The 15,850-nt window shown below is 34.8% G+C and overlaps 1 protein-coding gene across 3 annotated transcripts in view; it reads right to left on the minus strand.

The window, feature by feature from the left end:
- The window catches only part of LOC113119768 (focal adhesion kinase 1-like), a 37,928-nt gene extending 25,021 nt beyond the window's left edge, over nt 1-12,907 (minus strand). For 2 of the 3 annotated variants that reach the window (XM_026289421.1, XM_026289420.1), the window contains exon 1: nt 12,744-12,907. Coding sequence is in view for 1 of the 3 variants with exons in the window: in XM_026289419.1 (XP_026145204.1) it covers nt 4,083-4,101 (19 nt within the window). In the remaining 2 variants the exon portion in view is untranslated. Of the gene's footprint in view, nt 1-4,082; nt 4,212-12,743 lie in introns of those variants that run through there. The other variant, XM_026289419.1, reaches the window with a different exon arrangement.
- Between the last annotated feature and the right edge of the window lie 2,943 nt (nt 12,908-15,850).

Consider the following 15,850-nt stretch of genomic DNA (forward strand, 5'->3'; position numbering starts at 1 on the left):
TCTCTGGACACCAATTATACACACACTCCAAATAATCAATATTGTTGGCCGCTAATCAAATCTACATGTGAATGGCATGTCGAGGCTGCTCTATTGACGGTGTGTCCAGAGATGAAAGGATCAGTGTGATTTTAACACACTTCTGTCACACTTCATATACATTGGCGGATACTTTTAATGGATCATTCACACTTCTTCATGTCAAACCCTTTCTTACGCACCAGTCTTGATGCTACTGGCTCCATATGTCACACACTGCGGATCGGGACATGATGCAAAGGTCACCAAAAGAGGAGATGAGCAAGACGCCGCAGACACAAACACTTGCTTATCAAGCTGTTAGTCGTTGAGCTCGACTGGTTATGTGAGGATGGGATGAAACTGCACACAAACAGCTCCATCAGGATGATCATGCACAAACCGCTCCAACTAAAGGCATTATCACAGTCACTCAAAGCAGATACGGATCAGATCTCCACGACATGATGCTTGCCTATATATACTGCAAGCTGATTAAAGGCATAGTTCATCACCCTCAAGGTTTCGCAAACCTGTATGATTTTCTTTAATCTGTTGAACACAAAAGGAGATGTTCTGAAGAATGTTGGTGTCCAAACTGTTTCTGGTTCCCATTGACTTAATGTTTTGTATTAAACATTGTATTGTTCCAAAAATGTACTGATTTTATTGTATTTTTTGAGCAGAAGAGCCTTTTTTCAAAAACATAAAAAATGTAACTAACCCCCAACCTTTTGAACAGTAGTCCAGGCCAATTTTACTGGATCTGCAACTTTTTAAAGAGATTTGTCAAAAGTACAATGCACTTCTTCAGGCACAAAACTTACAAAAACTACAAAAAGCACCTGACATGCGTTCATATCTAAACATGCGTTCATTTCTCAGTGGTCCCTTCCTAAACTAGACATACCCTTGCGGAGCTATAAATAATCCTCAAGCATCTGTGTCCTAACGCAGCTGTGATTTATTTACCTTCAAACCAGACCGCGGTGAGAGGTTCTGCTTCACAGGACAGACAACAGCTTTGTCTCTCAGCTGTAATTACCAGACGACAGGATGATGGACGGAGAGAGAGAATGTCATCGACGCCGACGTGGCGTGAAAATAAACCTGTACTGCATCAAAACTTCTCAGTTTACATGCACAACAATAACTGACACCTATCACAAATCTGCTCATTTAATGTTGTTGCAACAATCTGGATGGTCTGCATCCATAATAATCATAAGACGCCAGTCTGTCTGAGAGCTTTAGGTTCATTTCATTCACAGTCCCCTGATTTACTCTTTCCTGTGTTGCATTAGTCGGATGTACATTCAGCTTTGAAGATCATTCTTCAGATGGTTTCTGTTTCTCTCTAGAAAGCACCATATCTAAGATGATATCTGTGAGGATCAGACATCAAACGAGCAACTCGCACTACCCATAATGCACTGCGGCACCAGTGGGGTTGCTTCCCACAGTCCTCAGTGTGAGAGAGAGCAGCCAGGTGCTGATGCAGGACTGTTACAAGGTCAGACAGAGAGAGAGACAGAGCGGATCCTTGAAACTTGCCTGATTTTTGGAAAGAGTTTACTGTTTGGGATGGGAAAATATTATTATAAGTACTGGGAGAGAATTCATAATTGTATTACCATGATTGAGAGTGCTACTGTTAATGCTGTTCTTAACAATATAACCAATAGTCAACATTTGATGGAATTGAAATTTGCACAGAAAAAAAAATCTAAAAATGTAAAATTAAATATGCATATCTCGTATACCTCATTCACACTTTTTCTGGCAAAGAGTTTCTCTGAATCAAGTCTGTGTTGATGATTGCATCATCTCATTCATCCTAAAATGTACCAAACATCTGCACTTTCTCTCAACATCTGTTGAGAAGGAACAAAAAAAAAACATTTTCTTACACCAGATTATCTGCCTACCAAATATACAAAAATGTTTTGAATGAAACATATTTTGAATTCTTGAAAGCATGTCTCTGGATTTGTCATGATGCATTCTGCCATTGCCTTCTCTGCAAGTGATGCTGCCTTAGTAAAAATGACCTAAATTTGGGAAATTTGGAAAAATACGACAGAATTTGGGGTAAAAAAATACAGGACTAATACAGGACAGGAGAAAAAAAAAATGCATTTCATCAGGCCCTAATCTAGGAGGGCTAATAATGCAGTCTAGTTAGACAGCTCACGAGGATTTAGAAAAGAGCTTAACATTTTTTTGGAGCAGAGTATGTAAAATGATAGTGAATTTAGCAGCTTAGATTTATGACTTCAATTGCTGCACATAAACACAAAAGCACAGATATAAAAGTGGCATGTGAGTGAACTGAACTCAACTGGACCTGACAGACGATGGAAGGCTGTTTAAGACACACACACACACACACACACACACACACACACACTCCTCCTTCCTCCATGTCATTGTGTGCCACTATAAAAGGGGTGAGAACACGCCTCATTCAAGGGCCAAGGGCCAAGGGCAAAACAAGCACACTGACACACACACACACACACACACACACACATCCTCCAGGCGCAAACACCTGCCAAACACACTCCAGCCAGCATTCATGACCTCACACACACACACACACACACGGCACGCTTCCAAGCGCAGGAAAGCAATCAGTCATAAGTAATCCAAATATCAGGGTCACAGAGTTCAGCGCATGTACAATCAGAACAGAAATAATAATGCATCTGACCTTAATATCACTGTGCCAACAACAACTACTCCAAACGCTAACAAAAGACTCTCTTCAATAATTATCATACATAATATGCATATATTCATGCAGAAGCATTCGACCTACATTTTGCTTACAGATCCCCCCCAAAAAATCACAGTGAAACAGGAAACACAGAACTGAAGAATTACACATGCATACTTCCAAAGATGTAAAGTACTTAAACCAGTGTATCAACCAACTTCTAGCTGTTTATGTAATCTATAATATTATTCTTCTATGATAGCGATACATGAGCAAAACAGATGAGAAACTCTCTAGACACTTGCATTTGTCTCAGTTACTCTGAAGCTGAACTCTTTGTGATTAAATTATTATGATTAAATTAAAGTTTACAGAAATAAACAATAATCATTAGTGATGCATGATATATCATTGATCGCATTTTTAAAACAGTTCAATTAGGCTGATTTCAGACGCAAATATTAATATTTTTTTCTCATTTAAACAGTCATCCATCTTTACAATGTATTTAAATTTGAATGTCATCTTTAAGTGTTTCTTAGACAGATTTTAGTAAGAATGCTTATAAATAAATGAATGAATAATAAGAATTGTGCAACAGTTTATATATTTATAATACTGGTAATATGAAAAAATTAAGTTATCGGTATCATTATCGGTATCGGAATCAGTAAATAATCTGAGCGAGGAATATTTCTATATTTATGCATCCCAAAACAAGCAAAAAAAAATTAGGGATGCACATTATATATCGGCAAATATGTGCATTTTACACGTTCAGTATAATTAGACTATTAGTGGAAGAAGATTTTTGTTTTCTAAAACAAGTACTAAACAGTTAACCATTTTTATTTTAATTATTTAATAATTTTACAACATATTGCAAAGTTTAGACATCAGACTAAAGCAATTAAGCCATTTAATACCATTTTTTAAACAAGTTATTAAGATGCATGCTATTGCAACTTGGCGATGTATTATAAAATGTGCATATATGGACATTATATGTGATGTATGCCCATATAAAATAATTATATTTTATAGTATAGATTTTTTTTGCAAATATTATACATTTATATTAGGTATAAATTCACCACTGGTATAAGATGAAATGTTTGCATCTGTCTAATTATCGGTATCATGCACTTTACATGTTTCTTCATAAAGCATCAGGAGGATGTGCTCAAACACTCTATTAAAACTCTATATATTTTATATATTTTTACCATTTCAGCCTAATCATGTAGTTTTTTCGTCACTCTCCGTCATTGCAAACACACACACACATACACACACACACACATGTTCAGATGTGGCCGCGCGGAGCAGCAGGAAAAGCTCTTACCTTGGTACAATCCTTCCATTAAAGAGAAGGAACCCTAGTCCACCACTAGTGCTCTGTAGTATCCTTACACTTACACACACACACACACACACACACACACACAAGTTAAAATGCAGAGGTCCGTTTCAAAGGCATAGTAGTGTGAGAAAACTGAATCCGGCGTGCAGAGGAGCGTTGGAAGTGTGAGTGTGTGTCTTACTCGCAGCTCTAGGGAAAAGATGAGAGGAAGAGCTCGAGGGGGAGGGAACGAGAGAGAGAGAGAGAGAGAGAGAGAGAGAGGGAATGAGAGAGAGAGAGAATGAGAGAGAGAGAGAGAGAGAGAGAGAGAGAGGGAGGCTCTGGTAACCGGTGAGATCAGCACATCTCCGCCCCCTAATCCCCTCAGAGACGACGAAAAAATGAGGAAAGCACAGAAGACTGCAGATCTGGAATCATGAAAGGGAAGTTCACTCAATCATGTTGTCATGATCTGTCATTCTATCCACGCATTCTCTTTCTCTCTTGAATGGCCAAATGTAATGCATTGAAAGTGATGGCGAGTCATAGTGTCCAGCTTCACAAAAACACCACAAACATGGACTACTGAAGTCCTGAGAGACATTTAACCCTCTTAAACCTCATCTGCACTTGTGTTTAGGTCAAAAGCACAAAAACAGCACATTATAAGATGCGGTAAACCATTGTACTGCAAATGAGATTTGAGAGTACAGCTTAAAGATTTGGAGAAAATACATTATTGTGATAATAATAATAGATTTCAAAGTATTAAAATAGATAATAAATGGGATAATAAATATACATAAAAAAAGATAATAAATACAAAGTTAAATCCTGTACTAACCATACACACTGACACAAACATTGCTTAAAACAAAATATAAATAATAAGTAGGTTTATTTCAGCTACTGTACTTGACATGATGAATGGCAAAGATGCACGACAAAAGTGCTACAATTTTAACTTGAATTAAAATAAAAAAGAAACGGTTTGATTTTATTTAAAAGCCAGTTCAAAATATAAAAAAAACTATAATAGTACCCCAGATGAAACGAAAATAACACTCTTATTAGATAAAGATATTAAAATATTAAACAAATAAGATTTTTATAATTACTATCTACTATAATTATAAATACTATAATTATAGTATATTTTAAAATATAAGATGTAATAAAATGATTGTATTTTACAGTACACTAACACTCACTGTTATAATAAGCTGCATGTGTGTAAATAAAAACATCAAACGTGTGTTTATTTAAATAAAACCAAGCCTTTTGCAATTTATCATGACTTTGATTTTATTTTGCACTGAACAATCACACAGCGTTTCACCCAAAACAGCTGAACTTTATGGTTTTGGCTTCCAAACACGCACCAGTTCACTACGTGAAGCCATACATCATCTGAAAATGTCTATTTGATCATTTCCTCGACCATAATTCGACTTCCAGAAGTCAGGACAGCTGTGTTTGAGGAGCATCTTTCTCCTGGTTCAAGATCACGGTGAATACGATCAGTCAAATCAGATCCATGTGTTGGGTTTGCTCTCCAGCAGCACACTCCTTCAAACCCATCAGATCCAGAGGAAAACCTCCATGAGGAACAGAAGTCATCGCAGCAGAAGTGTATTTCACGGCCGCTGCGGGTTCATAAACGTCTCTGAATCTCCTGCACGGGTTTAACAGTCAAATGATTCAATCATTGGCTTCCCTCGCCGACACAATCGGATCAGGATCATTCAATCCAGCGCAGAATCACTCTCCCACCGTAACAGGAGAACATATCAGCTGACAGACAGACTGAAATACATCCCTGGGGCATCTCAAGAGAGTTCATGAAAAATCATAACGCAATATGTGTTTTATCATCACCCTCAACTGAAGACACTGAATTAATAAATGACAGTAAAGACACACAAATCAAAACTGTGCTGTATTGAAGATCATATATTAAATGAGTCTTATGACCATGATCTTATATTTTACACAAAATAATTAATTTTACATCACTGTGTATATATATATATTTTTTTTTTTTGTGCAAATGTTTACGATTTCTTTTTTCTTAAATCTAAAAAAAAGAAATTGATCAAATATCAGATTGTATGTATCAGTATAGACTATAAAATAGAATACTACTAATAATAAAAATTAATAATCATTTAATCATTTAGAATAATAATACTATTTATTAGTAGTAGTAGTATTAATAATTTAATTATTGAGAATCTTAATAATTATTATTATTATTAGTAGTAGTAGTAGTAATATTATATAATACTTGTAATGATGATGATAACAATTATTATTATTAGTATTAATAATTTAATTATTGAGAATCTTAATAATTATTATTATTATTATAAGTAGTAGTATTTTATATAAATTATTGTAATGATGATAAATATTATTAGTATTAGTATTTTTATTAAATAGACAATTAATATTAAACATATTATAAATGCTTTGCATAAAATAAAATGCAATTAAAGGTACATCATCTCATGTAATGTTTAATCATTTTTATAAATTATGGTTTACCCATAATAAATATATAAATAAACGTTAATTAAATAAATTTAGATGTGAATAAAAAAGGTATAATCAATTCTGAATTATGATAACTTGAAGTAAATTATATCAAGTATTAAAAATAAGTAAATCAATGAAAATGGCTACTTTATATGTTATTAATGTATATTATTATAAATGAGACACACACAAACGTGCAGATACAGAAGACACTGCTTCAGAAGACATATTTCTCTGCTGTTTCACTGTCAGATGAATCTGTTGTAGTCGTGTTTGGCTCCTCATGTCCTCATGGATGTGGATTCTCTCTCTCAGACATTCAGGCCGTCGTTTGGCCTTGGTCTTCTGAGAAAGACTGATCCTCATGCTCAAGGACGAACCAGTATCTCTTCTTTCATCATCAAACAGATCAGACTTTCTTTCAGGAAGCTGCGATGAGCTGAGTTCCTGACCCAGAGCTGTTTAACCGGCAAACACACACACACACACACAATCCTTCCTTCAGACAGACGACCACAGACGCATGCAAACCAGACGGAGGCAGGTAGAGCAGCGTAATGTGTGTATACACACACACACACACACACACACACACACACAGGGCCTTCATCAAATAAATTCAGTGCACACAGACTGAAGTAGTTTTTGTTCTTTTAGTTAAATGTGTTAATTCTGATGAGAAACACTGCAGAGCTCTGGAGCAGCGGCACAGTTCTGCACACAATCATCTGCTTCTCTCTCTTTCTGTCTGTGATTCACACCGGACACTGCTGTAACCTAATCACAGGACATTAATTACACCCTCGCCGCTCTGCCCCGGGACAGAAGATGAGCTCAGAGAGCAGAGGTCAGGGGTCACAAGACTGACCCGGGAATTAATAATGTAGGTTTTTTATGTACTATTAAAATAAAAATACTGCATGAATCACATATGTATGAAGAGGTCATCTGCAATCTCAATCAAACTTCAGTTATTTTGATTATTACAGCTAACATGATAACATAATAAAAAACAGGATTTTTGTCAAATCTATTTATACATATATACACACACACACACACACACACACACACATACATATACATATACATATATATATTATTTAACCATTCTTAAATACAATAAAAAAATGAATAAAACAATTTTTATATATTTTAATACATACGTAAATATATGTATTTTATTGTATTTAAGAATGGTTAAATGAAAAAAAATGATATATAAAATTAATAAATATATAATAAATATGAAAATAAAGAACAGATATAATATATTGCATGAATTGAAGCCAGATTATCGAGGAGCTCTTTAGCACTCACAGAATAGGCCACAGTTTGGACGGATGAAAAATGACATTTTACAATGTTAAAATCTCAACAGCACGTCATCAATCATTTCAGACACGTCTGTCTCTTTCTGTCGCTGTCAGAGGTGTGTTTAGAGGACATTCCTCTCCAGGACATGGTGGAGGGGCAGTGATGTCACTGCCAGAGTGTGTGTGTGTGTGTGTGTGTGCATGCATGCGTGAGTGAAAGTGTATGTATTTGCGTGCATGTGTGAGTGAATGAGTGAGTGTGTTCATGCATGTGTGTGTGCACGTCCAAACCGCTCAGTCGAAGCCCCGAGGACACACTGATAAACTCTGATGTCATTTCCCTGGATTGTGAGGAGACGACAGCACGGCTAACACTTCAGCTAGTGTAACTCACCGCTGTCCACACACACACACACACACACACACACACACACACACACACACTCAGAGAAAGCGATCTGATTGGACAAGAGCTTCGAAAGCCCAGAGTTCCGAGGAGAAGAATCTAAACAGCATCCAAATTCTGGCGGGAAAAACAAACACAGTCCATCTACAAATCTACATCCACAGCACATATTTCACCTGATTTTCTACCTTCTTTGGTGCTGAAATATATATATTTAATAAATAGATGCAGAAAAAATTAACTCTTTATTATAGCTTTGTCCGATTAAAAAAAGAAAAAAAAATCCCATCAGACGTAAACACATAAATAACACTAAATAAATGTGCTATTGCAGTTAACTGCGACAACAGCCACAGACTCCTGAAACAGAGGTGAAGTATAATACACTGAATGAAACCCAACAGCTGGAAGAACAGGGTCCCAAGATCCCCACTCTACACATGAAAGCACAGCAAACGCATGAGTGAATAAAGGAGAATCAGAAATGAAGGAGTCTTCTGAGATCGCTGCTGATCTCCCCAAACAGCTTTCTCCAGAAATGGACTGGAAAACACACTCAGAGCAAAACACAACCCTCATCAGTCCTTTATAAAATCACAGTATGCAGTTTATAGTATACACTGTGCCGCATGCAGTAACAATCCAAATGTAGCCTATGCATTCTGAGGCATGACATCACTTCCTGTAGCAGCATCACACTAAAGACAAGAGTCAAAGAAGGCCGATTCCCACAGGAGCGTGAGGGCGAACAGTAGCCATTGTGTTCAAGCAGCTTTTTAAAACATAAACACACTTCCTTCTGTTTCCACAGCCACATGGAAAAAGCCCTCCTTCCAGCGGCAGGGATCTGGCCAGGGGAACGGAAAGAACTGAGCTACACCGAAAAAAGAGAGGCTGATTGTTTGTGCGCACTAATGACGGGTCTCTCAGGTGAAACACAGGAACTGGAAGCAGCTCGTGCTCATTTCCTGCGGAGTCCTCTTTATATCCAGCCAGGCCAACTCTGCTCTCCAGCGGTTTAACAGGAAACTCAAGCCTCAGCACAAAGAAGCCAGTTATACAAGCACTTGAAGAACAGCTGGTTGATCTGGAGCGCTTCAGACCGGATCAGCATCCAGCACAGACCCACACACAAACAGTCCAGATCAGGTCTATACAGCAGCAGACCTCCACGGCTGGAAACTGTCTGTACAGTACATCACACACACACACACACGAAACAAACAGCTAGCTCAGAGGATGAGTTCCATAATCAATATAGATATCTAGAGTATGGCAATATGGAAGAATGCTGGTAAACAAAACAAAAAAGTTATTGATTATACTTTTTACTGTTTTATGATTGAATTCATTTTTAGTGTTATTTAATTGCTTTTATTTACATTTTTTTAAATAGTTTTTTATATATTTTTTTTGTTTTGTTTTTAGGATTTGTTTCAGTTTAGTATTTCATTATTTATTGTTCGCATTTCAAAATGCAATAACAAAAATAATTTGTACAGTTTTAATATAATTAAATTAATAATTTTTTATTGTTTTTATTTTAACACTATTGGTTTTAATTTGTACTTTTTATGATTTCAATCATTTTTCATATTTTTTCACTGCTTTTATTTTACTTTTTACATTTTTATGACTTAATTATTTTTTTGTATTTTATATAGTTTTAATTTTAAAATAGTTTATTTTAGGATTTATTTCATTTTCATTGTTTTCATTTTAAAATTATTTAATTTAATTTAATTTTTACATTTTATAGACACAATTAATTTTTAGTATTTTATTTTGATTGTTTTTATTTTAAAATGGTTTTTTGTTCTTATATAAAATTTATTTAAAAATATATTTTATTTCAAAGTATTTTTATTTTTGTATTGAAATTATATTTACATTTTGCATTTTTATTAAAATGTTATTTTTATAAGAATTTAATTTGGATTGCTGATTATTAAATTAATTATTATCTAGTCATCAACTTTTCGAACCCCCTGCAATCCTCTCATATTTTTGCTGATTGGTCTGTCTCTACTTGTGTTTTATTTATTTTTAACAGGTTTTACTCAGAACTAGTATATAGAATACAAATATAAATACTTTAGGTCAGGAAAATGCAATTCTATTGACTCATAATAGAAAAAAGGCGTTTTGCTGAAATGTGCCAGTAATTTTTCTAAACATGCTGAAGTTGCAAATGACCAATGCTGTTACCGATATCTAGAGAAAAAAAACAACTGTGCACATAATACAAATTCAGTAAAGAAAATAAGACACACAAAAAAATGCTGTAATGCAACACTTATTTTGCACTCCTTTTGACTATTTTACACTACTTTGGATGGGTTAATTGATGCCGATATGGGTCTGGCTGACACCCATCACTGTTAGGAAGATAATGTTGCCCTAAACACAGAGAGGAAAAAGGCGTTTTCCTCTCAAACCCTGAGGGACGATACAAGGTAGCAGCATCCTGCATGCTTAACTCAGTTAAACACTAAGCCACCACACACACACATATATGACTGAACTTCCTGTCGCAGCTGCTGAAATCACAGGCTGTCTTCCTGCGCAGCTAAAACAACAGGATTACACGCCGTCAGATAGATGCATTATGAGCAGAAATACCTTCCAGAATGATTGACGATCTAATCACAGTGCAAGTTGAGCCCAACTATCAGATGCACAGCAAATAATGTATGAAACGCCTTTAATGTGAGCCAGCGTTGTATTCACACGGGGAAATCTCTCCTGATGACAATGCAGCAGTCACAAACCAAACTTAATGAGGAGTGGAGTCAGCCGTAATTCACTCAAACGCTGTGATCTCACCGGCTCTAAAAATACCCCTCATTTCCACAAAACCCAGTATCACTCGCACACAGAGCTGCCAGAACACATCAGCAAATGAGTGAGATTCCCCAGGATGAGGAGATAGACGGACACAGAACATCAAACTGGTGGAAACATTAGTGTGAGGGTATACTTGTTTTTATTTCATCATGCTTTCATATAATCTCCTACCATTCAATTAATGTACTCAATATAAATTATAAGCATGATCTACTGCGACCTATTGAATCTTAACATACAGTATGTGTCAAGATGTGATGTGTATCATTATATTAACAACACTAAATCCAAATTAATGGTCAAATGATGTGAAACCCTGTGTCTAATGCAACAGTTCCTCACTAAGCCTGAGGGAAGTCAATTGACTAAAAGGTTGCAATTCAAATTTTGATGCAGGTTTGTTTGAGGGATTGTGTGGGATTTATACATTTATTTCTCCAAGTAATCGCACATAAAAAATAAAAATGATTTTTTTTTTTGCAATATTGCATGAATAATCTGCCTGCAAAAAAAAATAAAAATACAAAAAAGAATAAATAATATATATATATATATATATATATATATATATATATATATATATATATATATATATAAAGTAAAATGATGAAACAAACAATTTTTTTCAAATAAATCTGATATTACCATGGTACGTTGTCCAAAAAATATAGAAATGCTCTAAACTTATGTAGCCTACTAAAAAAACATGTTTTAAAAAATAATAATTATATATATATATATATATATATATATATATATATATATATATATATATATATATATATATATATATATAATTATTATTTTTTAAAACATGTTTTTATTCATCAACATCTCATTTACAATGATACATCTCCAAAAAACGTATAAAGCACGGTAAATATTTTGTAAAATTTATAAAAACAAAGCACATCTCCAAAAAATAAACACAGTATTATGGGTCATACACATAAAGTATGGTAAATATTTTTAAAATCTTAAAAAAAAAAAAAAAAAAAACCTGAATTATTGCTTCTACTGTAAAATTACTCACAATCGAATTTATTGTTTTATATTTTTTCCTTCATGTATTTTTTCAAAGCAATGCTTATGCTCTGCATACAATCCATACATTACAATACAACTATTTTAATAATTTATTCTTATATACTACATCTATATTTGTATATAATACTCTGTGATAACTTTTGCTGATTGAAATAGCTGAGCTTGTAGAATAACACAAGCTGTCATCAAATCCTGCTGATGTAGCTACACTCGATGAACACAAACTCTGTAAAACACAACACAGTGGGTTTGTGCTGAAGTAATGTGGCATAAACTTCTGAAGCTGACGTCAACAAACCTCCAAAGTCACTAGATTCGATCCAATGGATCCGACGCGCGTCACAATCAGCGAGAACAGATATCGGGTCCAAACGCATCCGATTTAGAGCAGTATTCCTCATGAAGGCATGGCACAGTCGATCCAGCTCAGAAATGCTCATATTGACCTTTTACAGTGCCAGTTTGTTTCTTTCTAACAGATGTGTGTGAGTATGAATGCGCGCTACTCACTCGTTTATTGTGTGATCGTCTGTGGTGATCTTCCAGAAGCCGCTTTTCCCGTCTTCTCCAGTCGATCCTCTCTCATTCCAGCTTCTCATTCCCTCTCATTCCAACATGGCTGACGGGCAGATCCCAGCCCACTCCAGCTCCATCCAGCTCCACACACACACACACACACACACACACACACACACACACACACACACACACACACACACACACACACACACACACACACTCCTCCCAGTCCCGAATGAATGGACACCGCCGGGCGCTGGTGTAGTCCGATTCATTTAGCGAATCGATTCGCTCGAACGGTCAAATGAACTCTCTCGCCGATTCTCTTAAAGGGCTAGTTCACCCAAAAATTATATTTCTGTCATTGTTTCAAACCCGTAAGAACTACGTCCATCTTCGGAACACAAACTACGATATTTCTGATGAAATCTGAGAGCTTTCTGACACTAGAAAGCAACGTAAATCTGAAATGTTCCCAGATCCAGAAACATAGTAAGAATATCGGTAAAAACAGTCCATGTGACATGAGTTGCTCTTTGTGCGCAAAGAAAACAAAAATAACTATTTAACAATTATTCTCCGAGAGATACCATTTTGGAGAGTACCAGGATGCAATTATTTTGCAATGACTGAAATAATAATGAATAAGTGTGAATCATTTTTTCAGATCGGGACTTCAAATTGCGTATCGCAAATCAATTGATTTAGGTTAGGGCTTCGGAGCAGGTTCGCAAATCATTTGATCTCAGATTGGAATTTCGGAGCTGGTTTGCGAATCATTTCGTCAATTGATTGATTGAGATCTGTGCTCCGAAGTCATGATCTGAAACATTGGTTCACGAATCATTATTCAGATAGGAGCTCATATAGGAATCATCTGATTTAAAGGGTTAGTTCACCTAAAAATGGAAATTACCCCATGCTTTACCTACCCTCAAGCCATCCTAGATGTACATGAATTTTTTCTTTCAAATCTTTTGATTCAGATTGGGACTTTGGCGCTCGTATCGCAAATCTTTTTTCAGATTTATTTTTTATTTTTATTAAACCGTATAAAATATAAAACTAGACAGTACAGTAATAAAACCAAATCAAATAAGAAAAAAAAGAAAGAAAGAGGTTTGCATACAAATACAAACCTCTTAAGAAATTAACCATGGTTTTACTATTGTAGATTATCTTCTTTGTAAACAGGCTTCGTCTCACAGTTTAGCGATTGACAACCGTTTTGCGAAACGGTTCGATCGAATCATTCTGAGGAATCAATTCAAAAGATTGATTTGTTCACTCACTGGGCAAACAAGTCTGGATAAAATGGAGTAGCCTTACAATGAATGACTCTCATGAGTTTAACAGTGGACATTTGTGTTTGTGTGTCTATAGGGTCTCAGTGTCCATCTGAGAGAGCACATTGCTCAAGAAGTGACTGTTTTCTGTGTCTGAATAGAGCAGCTGTTCTTTTCTATTCAATCTGAGAATATGAACTATGGAAACTCTGTGATAGCAAATCACTGAACCACTTAGGAAAGTCAGTCATACCTAATCAATTAATAATGTGTGGCGTGGCATATAATGACTATTGGGTTTTAAAAACCCTTGATTCAGCAATTTATTTCTTTTTCACACCCTGAGGAGTCTCATTCTTGTGTGGTTACTGTACTGATAGCAGCAGCTTTTCATGATCATGTGATCGTTGCGCCTTTATATGCTGATCTGGGATCAGCTCTTCATGATTAAACTATAAACATAATCACCATGAGTGAAACCACATCTGTTTGATCTCAGATCAGCAGAACCTTGGCTTTGCTGACTTTTCCAATCATTGTTGATGAAATAAAAGCATTATGGACCCACCTAAATGAGTCACGTCTAGGCAGGAGCGAGTTCTCTGAAAATCCCCTTACTGATGAATCAATCAGATCACAGCTGGAGAAGAGACTTTCTTCTAGAAAATGTGATTTCTCTCTCTTTACTGCACTAGTTTCACAGAAATCTGACTCATCTTCTCTTTCTCTGGTGGGAAATTAACTCCTCAGTTCTCTTCAAATGAGCTCTGAACAATGTCCAAACATAAAGAGCATTCACACAAGACAAATATTATTTTTAATAGGTAAAAACATCAAACAAACATCCAGTTGTAAATCATAAAAAAAGAACATTCAAGTTTAGGAGCTTCTAAAGGTTTCAGCAACTTTAGGACTGATTCCAAAATAAATAAATAAATAAATAAAAATAATAAGTAGATAATTAAAATAAAAAACCATTAGCATTTAATAAGAATTTGATAGTTATTCAAAATGAAATTGTTCTTAAAACTATGGTTACTGTCAAATGTTAATATACATTAATAATCACAACATATTTTTACATTCATGTTTAATTCAGTTGATTTATAAGTAGAATAATTAAAAATAAATTAACAATTGGTTCTCAAATCAGACATTACAAAAAAATTTAAAATAGTATTTTAATTGTCAATTGTTAGGCTTAGCAAAGTTAGTATCATTTTTATGTTTTTTGTTAATATTTTGCCATACATTTTATTTTTATATTTTCTGTTTATTTTTAAATAGTTTAATTATACCAGAATCTTTGAAAAAAAAAAAAAATTAGTTTTTAAATGTATATATAGTTTTTATTAATTATTTTTAATTATTAGTTTCAATTTATTTAGTTTTAGTTATTTTAGTAATAAAAATGAGAAATGTTGCCTTAGCATGTATTGAAATAAAATTATCTTAGGTTTTTCTATATTTTATTTGATTTCAGCTAACATTTATTTCTAGTGACTTTTCTCATATATATTTTTTTAATCTAGATTAATCTCACTGTGATCTTGAAATTAATCTAGATTAAAATGGCTCATTCGAATTCTGCCGAAGGCATTCAGAATATGTGTTACCCAAATAAAATTGACAAACAGTAAGTCTTTGAGAAGGGGTTTATCAAGCTAGGTGGTGCATTAGAAAAAGGGCTCATCTCCTGTTTCCAAAATGCATCACAAAGTGCTTGAAAAAGCTGTAAACTAATTCCACATTGCACAAGGTGCAAACAACATTACTCCTGTTTCACACAAATGTTTAAGTTTTTTTTTCCAA

Source organism: Carassius auratus, chromosome 19 (assembly GCF_003368295.1).
Source record: "Carassius auratus strain Wakin chromosome 19, ASM336829v1, whole genome shotgun sequence".
Taxonomy (NCBI): Eukaryota; Metazoa; Chordata; class Actinopteri; order Cypriniformes; family Cyprinidae; genus Carassius; species Carassius auratus.